Source organism: Haliotis rufescens, unplaced genomic scaffold (genome assembly GCF_023055435.1).
Source record: "Haliotis rufescens isolate VD_foot unplaced genomic scaffold, xgHalRufe1.0.p SCAF_3, whole genome shotgun sequence".
Classification (NCBI taxonomy): Eukaryota; Metazoa; Mollusca; class Gastropoda; order Lepetellida; family Haliotidae; genus Haliotis; species Haliotis rufescens.
Genome location: NW_025964001.1, coordinates 43,571,245 through 43,584,272, shown reverse-complemented (window position 1 = coordinate 43,584,272; position 13,028 = coordinate 43,571,245). Strand labels below are relative to the sequence as shown.

The 13,028-nt window shown below is 42.2% G+C and overlaps 1 protein-coding gene across 1 annotated transcript in view; it reads right to left on the bottom strand.

Moving 5' to 3' along the window:
• LOC124123859 (xanthine dehydrogenase/oxidase-like) overlaps positions 1-13,028 on the bottom strand; it is a 61,646-nt gene that overhangs the window by 14,979 nt on the left and 33,639 nt on the right. Inside the window, exons 13-27 of the mRNA XM_046487047.2 lie at positions 12,624-12,736; positions 12,353-12,540; positions 12,033-12,180; positions 11,536-11,716; positions 11,234-11,412; positions 9,827-9,946; positions 7,182-7,412; positions 6,410-6,473; positions 6,205-6,274; positions 4,543-4,630; positions 3,906-3,992; positions 3,244-3,435; positions 1,749-1,894; positions 1,112-1,193; positions 322-417 (exon numbers count right to left, since the gene is read on the bottom strand). Coding sequence (XP_046343003.2) covers positions 322-417; positions 1,112-1,193; positions 1,749-1,894; positions 3,244-3,435; positions 3,906-3,992; positions 4,543-4,630; positions 6,205-6,274; positions 6,410-6,473; positions 7,182-7,412; positions 9,827-9,946; positions 11,234-11,412; positions 11,536-11,716; positions 12,033-12,180; positions 12,353-12,540; positions 12,624-12,736 — 1,985 coding nt within the window. The remainder of the gene's footprint in view (positions 1-321; positions 418-1,111; positions 1,194-1,748; positions 1,895-3,243; positions 3,436-3,905; positions 3,993-4,542; positions 4,631-6,204; positions 6,275-6,409; positions 6,474-7,181; positions 7,413-9,826; positions 9,947-11,233; positions 11,413-11,535; positions 11,717-12,032; positions 12,181-12,352; positions 12,541-12,623; positions 12,737-13,028) is intronic.

Below are 13,028 nucleotides of genomic sequence, written 5' to 3'. Positions count from 1 at the left end.
TACCGCAATGTCGCATTGAAAGAATAAAGACGTTGAAACCCTTGAATAGTTGATAAAGGTACAAGAATATGTACCGCAATGTCGCATTGAAAGAATAAAGACGTTGAAACTCTTAAATTTGATAAAGGTACAAGTATATGTACCCCGATGTTGCATTGGAAGAATAAAGAATTTAAAACCCATAAACTGATAAAGGCGGGAGCAGCATATGGACCGCAACGTCGCGTCGAATAAAGAAGTTGCATAAAGAACTCTGTCTTCACGGTAGGTTACATATTCAGATATCAATAGGAAAAAGTTCATATGATGATGCTGACCCACCTGTATCATCTTGATGTAGAGTCCCTGACCCATCTCCGTCCCCCCGTGGGTCAACAGCACCGAGCCGTCCACGTACACGTGCACCAGTGCACCTGCCTGTAACACACACACACGTACTCCAAGACGTTACCCTCGCTGTCTCGCTCACAGAACAGACACCTCATCGCAATGACATACATTGTGATTAGTGTACTGATCAGTTTATTATAGGACAAATATTTCGGTTTGGTTTATGTTCGAGATAGATGTCAATTTTATTATAATCACATATAAAAAATGTCTCAAATAACCCTAACAAGCTAACAAACAAAATGAAAACAACATTTTTGAAACATTTTTCCGACATAGGGATAAAATACAAAGGATGTATAGTACATCCTTAACAGCTTGGATGTACAATATTTTCCATGCTTTACTATATCAAATACACAACCAAGCATTATATGTCGGCAGACATTAAAGTGACTAGGTATGTTCTGGTGATGAAAATGAACAAAATAGGCTACCACGCTATATAAACAATAGCAAACATGTTTGGGTCAGTGTGTAGGCGCAGAGATGTAAAACATACCAAAACACTTCCAAATGCGCAACATTCCTAAGTATATGCCGGTTATGATTTTTGTGCTCATCTAATTGAAGGAAAATACATGAATTGTAGATATTTCATTCTCACCACAGTTTCAGAAGAAGACGTAAATAGATGTCGTGCAACAGACATGTTTAGAAGTGTTGTCGTTATAAATATCAATAACAATATTATGACTGAGGTAATAAATACGGCACTTACTTTACACATGAATCTCTCCTTGTAGCCGATTCCGAATCGATACGGAACAACGGCAATACCCCTTTTCTTCCACTCATTGTGTCTGTAACACATACATGGACTTTACATGTTATTTGTACATTCATGAACTTTTAAAACGAATGGGATCAACTTTAAACAGCTGGGTCAGATTGTTACAAGCCTTCACCAAACTGGCCTGTAAAACTCATATAACATCTCCATCTGTTAAACACTTAATACGATTCACCTATTAATCTCTTGCACTTGACTCATTTGTAAAACTCTTCCACCTGACCTGCTTGTTAACCTTATCCATCTGTCCCGCTTGTAAACCTTATCCATCTGACCCGCTTGATTACCTTATCCATCTGACCCGCTTGTTAACCTTATCCATCTGACCCGCTTGTTAACCTTATCCATCTGACCCACTTGTTAACCTTATCCATCAGACCCACTTGTTAACCTTATCCATCTGACCCACTGCTTAACCTTATCCACCTGACCCGCTTGATTACCTTTTCCATGTGACCCACTTTTTAACCTTATCCATCTGACTCATCTGTTAAACTCCTGCACCTGACTCACATGTTAAACCCCTTCACCTTACTCACCTATTAAATGCCTGCACCTGACTCACCTGTTAAACTCCTGTACCTTTGTTTTCCGGACTTCATACTGACTTTCCTCCAGACACTGACGCCAACACCGGGACAGCGTGCAGTTGTCCAGCAACATATCCGACACCGTCACGTCTCCCTCTCTCAACATGTTCATCTCACGCACCTGGTGGGTACCGTAAGCAACACAACATGCATAAATAGTCATACCAATGGACATAGTGGGACAATAATGTTTATCAGCGGGAGAAAAAAATCGCCTATACCTCGTCAGGAACAAGACAGGCGACACGTGGATTTCTGAGAGGGAGAATAAGTCCCTTATACCCCGCCTCTAAGCAAACAGCCGCACGCTTTTTCTGAGTCCATGAAAGTCACGTGACATGGCACAAGTTAACCTCAGCTCAATCGAACAACTATTTTGATTTTGTTTTAACTCGTTTACAATGTCATATTTAAACCTGTCGGTAAGACACGTGGTTTTATGCTTCACTCGTTAGGTTTTATACTACATAAAATATAACGAGGGACCAATAAAACCACTTGTACCCCAAGTGATACTGCTGCAACTTATAATGTACGACTGTATCAGCTCACATTTCCATTACCGGCAGAACAAACAAAATGCTGATTACTTGTATATTCTGTGTCACACGCGTATATTATGATGTATAAGGCGACACGTGTGATACAGACGTTTGAGGAGCAGCAGTTTGCAGTTTACAGCTGCGTCCCTTAGGTGTGCCAGGATCCGATGATGGGTTTGAATTCAAGATTCGTTCTGATTATGATACCAACCTTGTCAGAATTATCCCAATGGTGATCGGTTTCACCAAAGTGGTAAAGGTCTAAGACCTGCATCAGTTCTAGTTTTCCTTTCACATTAAGCTGACACGCCGTGATACCACTGAAATATTGTTAACAGTGGCGTTCAACTCACTCACTCACTCATCATTGTGTCATTATGTGTGTGTGACTTCTTTGACATGGGTAGACCATTTAATATCACTTCTCTAACAACAATTCCAGCACTCTCCAGAATATCACATGGCGGGTCCCTTAACAAGCTCTTTACCCATCTTCCAGTGGGGATAATACCTTGTCCCTATGTGGGGAATCGAACCAGGTTCCTTGACACAACGAGCAGACGCTTAAGAAGCGCGACCCGACGCCAAATTCAACGATAAAAGAACCCGAGAGATCTATGTTTTGTTTGTGTGTTTGTTGTTAACGCCGCACCCGACAATATTCCAGCTATATGACGGCGGTTTGTAAATAATCGAGTCTGGACCAGACAATCCAGTGATTGACATCATGAGCATCGGTCCCCGCAATTGGGATTCGTTGACATAAGTCAACCAAGTCAGCGAGCCTGACCACCCAATCCTATTAGTCGCCTCTTACGAAGCATAGTCGCCTCTTACGGCAAGCATGGGTTGCTGAAGACGTATTCTACACCGGATCTTCACGGGTCCGAGAGATCTATGACTCGTTATAGTGAGTATCATTACATACCTGAGTTTCAGTCATGTTGAGTCTGCTGGCGAGTTCTGTCATTATCATCTCCGACACCAGGAAGCTGTCCGGCGCACCGAACCCCCTGAACGCTGTATTAGGGGGAGTGTTTGTCTTACACAGGTAGCCAGTTATCCGGCAGTTGGGGTAGCGGTACGCGGCCTCGAAACTCAACACACATTGTTGAAGAACCTGAGAATGATCACACAAAGCTACGTAAAACTGTAATAAAACTATGTGATGGGTTTTATACAATTTCTGTTACTACAATAGCTAGAGCAGAGATAATCGAACCCGATCTAAGGCGAGATGAGCAAACACTTTAACTATTAAGATGTCCCATTACTCCAAGGAATGCGTGTAATGCTTCAGGTGGTGAATATTAACCATTGTTATATTAATATCAAAATTCAATTTTGCTCTCGCATTTCCATTACCAAGTTCCTTTAGTTTGTCTGGATCTTTCTCATTGACAGAGGTCTCAAAATGCAAAGAACACAAAACACGGCAGACGGATTCAATTCCTTTTCGCTTGGAAATTCTTTAATGAACTAGAACACCCCCCACGCAACACTATACCCCATTAAGTATCTTCAATGCACCGAGAATAATGGAAAATCACTTCATTGACATTTAGTCAATGTCGTTTCATTCCAACTCACGTTATAGGTAACATCAGCATGATGGCCACCGTCGACGTACATGTCCATCACAACGCTCTGGATCCGACCGTCTTTGGTGTAGCCGATCTGAAGAAACATCAGACACATTGATCATGTGGAGATATGATCACATCGTTGTTCTGAAAATCGTAATGGGTTGACGCCTCACAAACCCCGGCCTGTAACCTTTTTGTTTTTATCTTAACCGGGACGAATCGTTGATGCTAACAGATCCTTGTTCGACTACTGGGCTGAACTGAAGTATCGAGCTACAGTAGAGATGAAGTGAAATGGGGTTTTAACGTCACGTCCAAGGGCTGTAAACCAAGTCCGACCAGTCCTTGTTCTAGCCCCTTAATGCCGAGCGCCAGACAGGGTGACAACAAAAAACATCTTTTGATACGAAGCGGCCGGGGATCGAACCCCGGACATTTCGCTCTCCGGGCGGACGCTCTATCACTAGACCAAGGTGGCGGTCAGACCTACAGTAGAAGGTAGATTCGTTACGTACAGTGCGTGATATGTACATCTCATATCAAGCGTCGCCAATGGACAATATTGGTTCAAAATTTGTAAACAGCTACATGTGCGAAGTTTACAGATGTTGCCAAACAACTTGACATGTTGAAGTCTCCACCTTGTACTCCGTGTGAAACCTTGGCGCCTTTCCCGTGATTGCCATGTCCGTTCTCCTGTCCAGCACACACCTCACCGGTCTCCGGTACCTGCAAATACAACACAGCGTCACCACAACGTCTGGACATTTTCGGTCATATCACGGCGTCAGAATAATAATGGAAGAATGCCCGAAGTGATGCAAGATGTTCCACTTTCGTGAACCTACAAACCCGGGTATGGTGCTGACAAATCAGTCGGCACAACGAGGAGGAATCTGAGACTCCAACTCACAAGTAGATCTATAGGCTTCTGGCACGTCTAGGCGCCTAATGGACGCAAATCTGTACAGTGTATTTCTACAGCTTAGGCGACTAGATCTGCCTCATACTCAAGGCAGAAGAACACATCACCACCTAATCACGACACTGGCGTAAACAAATCCTCAACTGGTTTGATAGATGACAAAACACTGTGATGAGGATTGAGAAAGACAGATGCAATAATCATTGTTAAAACACATCTGTGACGTCATACTATTGTTTGAACGCTCCATTATTTTTCAGGAATGGAGAGTTTCTCGGACATTCCCCTCTACATAATGGAGCAGAGGCCCCGCAGGGGCCGAGGCCCATTATGTTTAAGGAATGAAGAGTTACGAGGATATTCACCTACTTAAAACACATCCCTACTTTTACATATTGACAAAATATTCTGTTGTTGACAATATTTGAAAAATAAACCAGAACTCTTTCTTGTCTGTATTTATACTGCGTGAGTCGCCCTTGCGTGACACACGAGGAATGCGTTTTCTGCCGCTAGCTGACATTTACAATGCATGGTGCACGGCTCTTCATACTTTTGTTGGGTTCTTATCTACAGTATTTATCAATCGCTTGCACACTGTCAATACATGCTGACGGGAATAATAGGAAATATAGAGCCCCGAACAAGGGATATTTATATTACCTTATTTGTTTTTTCTCGGCAAAGGTTTAGCCAATTGCAATAAATCTGAACATTGTTGTAGGTAACCTGCTCTAACACAAAATATTATACATAATTATTATTTTGAGCTTTTAAGCATTATGCAAAATTATCAAAATATTAAATAGTTAATGTCACACCATCCCTTCATGTGCCGCTGTAGCTGAGGTTGACAATTACACGTCCTCAAATCAAACTATGCGGGTTCGAACCCCGCTGGCGACACATGTTTTCGGAAGAAAAAGAAATTATTCACTTGTCAATAAATATATAAAATAGTTCAAAGTGGAAATTAATTCACATGTTGGTTCAAAATAATGTACAGTTGACAAACAACTCTCCATTCCTGAAAAATAATGAGCGTTCAAACAATAGAATGACCTCACAGATGTGTTTTAAGTGTCCGTCACAGCCGACTTCATGGAATCGTGACAGTACTTCCAAGGTATATATAGGAACAATTGCGAAAAATACAGGAGTCTGTTCTCGCAGTTGTACCGTTACATCCTGATAAAGTATTCACTCATACTCTATGTACACTACCCAAAAGAATACCCGATTCATTTGAGTAGGATATTTAGTAGAGACTTGCAGATGCCACTTGCCGAGTTTCTAAATCAAATATTGTGTGGGAATATTTTATTATATTATCACTTCGGTTACGAGTTAGCGTCCGAGTCTCAACTGGATAACTTACTTGTACGCAGCCACGGCCACAGGCTGAGACAGGAGGTCAACCCTCGAGATTTTTCCCCCGAAACCGCCACCTGAAGGTACAACATATGTATTTAAGTAAACCGCCACAGAGAGGCACATCAACACGTATCAACTAAACACCCGCTGAAGACACATAATCGTTCCACTCTTTCTTTCCATCAGTAAGTTGCCATTGTTATACTTACCAATTCGTTTGACGTGGCACACGACGCGGTTGAGGGGGATCCCCAGTACCCTTGCAACATTGCCCTGAACGTGATACAAGAAAAGGTTGATGACAAACATCTCGACTCTAAGCCTACCAAAGAAAAACCTGAGATGTGTCCAAAAATATTGAAATGTGTACATTGTCTTTTTACTGACACAGACGTTCAGGGTGCAAGGGCGACAAAATTTAATGGCATACACATTTCTGTCTTCTTCAATACATCTTAGTTTGCTTCTTTGGCAGGCCTTTAGGTCACTGAAACTGACGTGTGAGAATAATGTACCATTTGTTGCGATAATTATTGTGTGAAAGCAATGAAAACTCATGAATGTCAGCTAAGAAGTTACCATATATTTGAGCACGTTGTTACTGTAACAAACCTGATGCATTTGACACGATACACGAACTTCAGACAACTAATATTTGACGCATCCGATTCAACGTATCAGAGGTCAAATGATGATATAGATTGAAGGAAGTCGCTTTGACCAGACAGTCGGTTTGACAGGATCCGACACAACGGTGTTCAGATTATACGTCAATTCTATGTCATGGCTTATAAAACGGCACAATAATGTAATGTTGTTGGTTTCGTTGTCAGAATGACCAGTCATTATATAATTACAACAGAAATTTACATTCACGCATCATCTCAAAAACTGAGCATCCGGTCAGGGAAATCATGGCTCTGCTTTGAAGAGTTCCAAAACAAAATCTCGTTGTTACAACGTGTGTCTCCGTGTGTGTACCTGGGTTCCAGATGGGTTTTGTGACGTGCAGTAGACGTCCACCTCGTTATGTTCTGCTCTTGGCTTCACCAGAACACCCTGACTCTCCATGTAGAAGTGTTCCCGTGGGTCGATGTCCACGTGACCCTCAATGACCACATCAGATGCAGCGAACCCGGCTTCAACGTCACCGAAGACGATGGCTGGCGTGGCTGGTTCCTCAGTGTAGAACGCCTTCTCCCGAATGGCGTCCTGGAATACGATTTACTGTCTTATTCATACCTGCATGATGAATGAATGGTACAAACGCTTGTGACAGGTAATAACGACATGGGAATATTTTCGACCTTTATTCCTTTTGTTGAGAGTGATGAGGTTTTTCAATGGGTGTACATATGGTACATTCTGAGAGAACAGTTACCGTAGATGGTTACATAAATCACATTTAGTAGAAAACAACACTCGTCTTCCTGCTTTGACGTTACCGAGGGAACAAAGGACAAGGTAAGAAGAGAGTCATTTATGCCCCAACGGATCTGCATAATTTTAATAAATGAGCTTAACGTTTAGAAATTATGAACAGTTATCACACAATATCCTAATTATTATGAATAAGAACTAAACACTGTTCATTTCAACAACTATACTAGCCACATAAAGAAACTGTGCACGGAGAAAATATAGATATAAGGGCACACCGTCCATATATGAAATATAGGTTTGAACACAGCAATTATTGGAGACATTCAAACGCTCATGCACGTGCAGTTCGATATGACGTCATTGACGTGCAATGTGTTACTGCACGTGCATCCTGTGCAGCTGTACACAGCATGTGCAACTCAAAATTCGCTGTCACTTTGGAAAGCATGATCTGTGGTCATTCAAAAATTCAAAACTTCTCAGGCGCAGACACAAGCATATCACAAGCAAATCATGCCAAGATTGACAGCTGCACAGCGTCATGAAGCCATTGGAATGATCCGAGCGGGAATGAGGCAACAACAGGTGGCAACACATTTCCAATGCCATCGTAACACGATATCGGCATTGATGAGGCGTTATCAGAACACAAATGACGTTGCCGACCACCCACGTTCAGGACGTCCCCGAGTAACGACGCCAAGACAGGACAGATGGATTCGAGTTACACATCTCCGACACAGGTTCCAAACGGCAGTAACGACGTCCCAGACAATTCCTGGACTGCGCCGTATCCATCCCAACACTGTCAGGAATCGTTTACGTCAGTACGGGATTCGACCACGACGCCCTGCCATACGTCCCATCCTGACACACCGTCATCGAGTCGACCGTCTAAGATGGTGTCGAAATCATGTTCGCCAACCTCGAATATGGTGGAGAAATGTTGTCTTTACAGTTGAATCGAGGTTCAACATTTCCCACAGTGACGAGCGCCAACGTGTCTACCGGCGTTTGGGAGAACGTTATGCACGCAACTGTATTGTGGAGAGGAATCGCTTTGGAGGTGGCTCTGTGATGATTTGGGGTGGGATAACAGCACGGCACCGAACCCCTTCGGTGGTTGTTCAGGGCAGTCTCACCGGTGTTGGCTACAGAGATCAGATTCTGAGGCCTGTGGTCATTCCTTTCCTGCAACGTCATGGCCCGGGATTGACATTTCAACAGGACAACGCTCGTCCTCACACGGCTAGGGTCGCAATGGATTTCCTTCACCATAACAATGTCATGTTACTGCCATGGCCTGCAATTTCTCCAGATCTCTCCACAATAGAGCATGTGTGGGATGAAATGGAGCGCCGTCTGCGTCGTCTTCCACATCCTCCAGATAACGTCCGTGACTTGGCACAGGATTTGAGGAGGATATGGCAGGCCATTCCCCAGGCCTTCCATGCCCATCTGGTGGACTCCATGCGTCGCCGATGCACTGCTGTGATTCACGCACAGGGTGGTCATACCCGTTATTGACTTTGTGACTTTGTCGTTTGACCCCCTACTCCATTTTGATCTTCTGACGTCATCGTAACAGATGTTGTTCAGGTCCCGTTGACATTTTCTCATGGTCCGATCATTCAGTTGCTACAGCGTCTGCATCATTTTGTTCTTGCTGTGTTGTATTTCAATCCAAAATATATTTTCCCCGTGCACAGTTTCTTTATGTGGATAGTATATATGTTAAGGACCCGAAGTGTATAGGTAAGGATAAAATGTGTCCATAAGGAGGCGTATAAAGATTTTCATAAAGAGTGTTTCTAATATTGGAATATGGGCAGGTCTGCATATAAAGCTGATTGTCGTAGGACAAGTACATAAACACACGTTTCTTTTGAAGTTAAAACATCTGCTTTTTTCAACGATTTTACCCTTATTTGTTTAGTTGAACATGTCATAAGTTCATAAATTGCAAGGGTAAGAAAGTAAAATGCTAGTTGACAGTAGTTTTTCAGCAACATTGTAATTTAACATTTACAGTAGACCAAAGAGGCCCTTACTTTATTGTTCTTCCTTTTTTCGTCATTGAATGGACCATGTCCAACATGTAAGTATTACTGAAGCACTGAAACTCAACTACCGATGTCGTTACCGTCTTAATGTTAATGCAAATACACTGAATGTGAAGGGAGAATCAACAAGCACAACTTTGAATTGGTAAGTTTTACAATTAAGCAGTTGAATGAATATACCTCTATAGTAAGAACGGCCGGGAGATCTTCATATTGAACCTTGACACACCTTGCTGCTTCCAGAGCCACCTGGCGGTCTATGGCTAGCACAAGGCCAATAATCTGACCACAACAATTCACCTGAAGAATTACACAGTGGAAATGGTTGTAAAAAAGCTGTATATCTGAAATATTTGAACAGTTATAACATAAAATCATATGAGGGGGTATCAAAATGTTTTGAACTTTGCAAATATAACTTAAATATGGTCGTGAGATTGAAGTATGTTTCAACATAGTCCCTTACAGTATATAATAATAAGTATATACATTTATTCAATCTCTTCTCTCCAGAACAGTGAACACTGGTCTGTCAACCAGTCCTCCCCAGCAGCAAACAATTCTTGGTCGTTGAGAAATGTCCGACACGCAAGTGTTTTTCCCCCAAATTTCAAAACAGGTGATAGTCACAAAATGTGAGCATAATATTCATTATTCATAGCAGTTTCCCGTTGTAAATAAAGGATGTATGATGTACTATTGCTGTCCCAAAAAGGTGGATCCGGGTGCTTTCAACGTCTTAGTTTTTGGAGATCTAAAGTGCTTCCACTCAATGGATTCTTGTTTGCTCCCGGGATCACAGTGATGGATCCATGCCCCTTCCCCTGTCACTAGCCTAAAATCAAAATCTTCTGGGTTGAAATTAAAATCCGGTTAACAGGGCATTAAAGGTAGTGACCCGCGTAGCCGTCATTTTATCACTTGCATTCTAGGAACATATCGGGCACAAAACCGTGACATGTAAAATGTTCAGGGAGGACTGTTTCCATTGATCCATACAAGAAATCTGTGGTCTCTTCTTACTCATGGTGTCTAGTGCGCTTGTTAGGGTACCAGGTGATGAATGGCAACAATGTTTTATTTTGTGGTGGTTGTGAGGGGGGACATACCAGAGCAAGGGTCATCTTCCAATCTCTCTCGTACGTCGCACCCAACGATTCACTGTTGTACATGATGGTGCAACCTCCACATACAACCGTTCATAAACATCCTTGGTGATTGACCCTCCTGGGTAAAACAATTTATGCCTGCTCTATATTCAGTTTTGTCCATTGATGCTAAAGAGTAGGGTACCTTGGAGTAGAAGTTAGTTATCAGCCACTCACTCAGTTGAAGCACTCCAAATTGTGAAAGATGACTCAAACTTCAATACTAATAAACATGCAGTAAACATAACCATAACCATGTTATACCAGGCTTAAAACTGTCTGATATCTATTCGTATGTACATATATACAAGAAAAACAGTTTGAATATTTTTGGGGATATATGTATGAAATTGTTCGGTCTCTACTGCAAAACACTATCCCAAAAATATTCATGATCACTAAGTTTGTTTGGTCAGAACGCTTTACATCCTGAAATAACCTTTGTTTCAGCAAACACTTCTTCCTCCTCTACAAAACATCCCCAAAGGTTCTTTCCTGGCACATCCTGGTGATCCACATATCCTGTCACCCCTGGCAACGCGAGAGCCTCCGTCGTTTCTACATTCACGACCCGAGCGTGTGGCTTCGTACTCAACACAAGTCCAGCAAACAACTCATCTACAATCATATGAGTACATATTTGTAGAATTATTCTCATGGTTGCAATGGTTAAGATGAGATATATCTTTGCTGTACATGTGGTTCATTTTCCATTTTATGAAGAAATGTTGCCATTACTACCTTCACATCTCGGCATGTCATCCAGGTACACAGCCTCCCCACACGTGATCTGTAGCGCACTGGAGTGTGGGATAGGTCGACGCATGTCATCCTCCGGAAGCTGAACTGGACCGACATTGTCAAACACTCGGGTACTCTCGTAGTCGACAGTAGATAGGGCAGAGGGAGCATTGCGGACAGTCTGGGCAGAGAAGGTTTAACATCCAGATCGCACTATTACTAGACGAACGTATAGTCTATGTACGTTTTTATTACACAATATATTTCTCTCATCTAATTGTTATTAGAGATACAATTTCCTGATGCTGATTCCATAATAGAGCTTGATAGACTTGCTTTTACATGAATCTAGTTTTGTTTTGTTTTCATAATAAACAGATGTTCGACAAGGTGCAGGACTGCACAAATACTTGTGATGACGGGTGACTGAATATCTATGCTAGGATGTACTCAATAATATACATCATCAATATCAAAGGTTGATCCAAACAGACTACCTGTCCAGTGAGGGTCTCCTCAACAGCAAACATGAATTTGAAAGCCTGGGCCATCGCGACATGCCGGGCGTCGTCAGTGATGGCTGACTTGTCAAGGAGGTTTTCAAGGGAGGCAAGAACGGTTGGCACCAGTGACAAAGACCAGATCCTGAGCATAAACGGAAAAGTGGGCATATCCCTTTAAGACATTGCATTAACCGCCAATGGGTAGTTAACAAAACTGAATTAAAAATCAGTTATTGATAGCATACAGTTTACATGTAGAAAACTTGTTTCTCGAGTTAACACCGTATATTCTCAACATCAGCACTCATACATACTTTCCAACTACGTGCTGCATACAGTTTTGGGTTTTCACAATTGGTTGGAAACATTTGCCACCGAAAGTGAAATGAAGCTCCTCGATGATATTACGTCCAGGTTTAAAGGTTATCTTTGGAACTGTGTTGACAACAGCTGTATCAAAACCTTGACGTTCTGGCTGCTTGAAGAACATCATGTGGTCATCCTGTGAAAAGGAAAAGTTTTGGAAGTTAACTCTGCCTCATCACAATACAAATATCCGACGTAAAAGATCAAGCAAAGACACACCTGTCTAGTGAATGGGAAGCTGGTGTACACGAGGACGTCGCCAGGTGCCAGACATTGCTGTGGTGGCGAGGTCATCACTGCATCACGGTACGGGATGGTCCTCTCGCCGCTATCTGCATGCAGAAAGTTGGGGTTATAACAAAATATTGACAGCAAAACGTCAGTGGGGTTTGGGTTCATAGAGACATTATTCTTTTCTTTCCAGTTTCCAAGACATAAAACTCTTGTTTTGGACAGTAGAAGCGCAACCATTCTTTCGCGACCCACAAAAACCTTTCTATATATCAGTTATATTCAGTGTCAAATTTGTTCAGGTAAATCCTGAGGCAAAAGTATTGTTTTCAAGGATCTTCGGCAAAAAGATATTTTTTTAAACAATCCCATCCTCCCCGGGAGTATTATGTG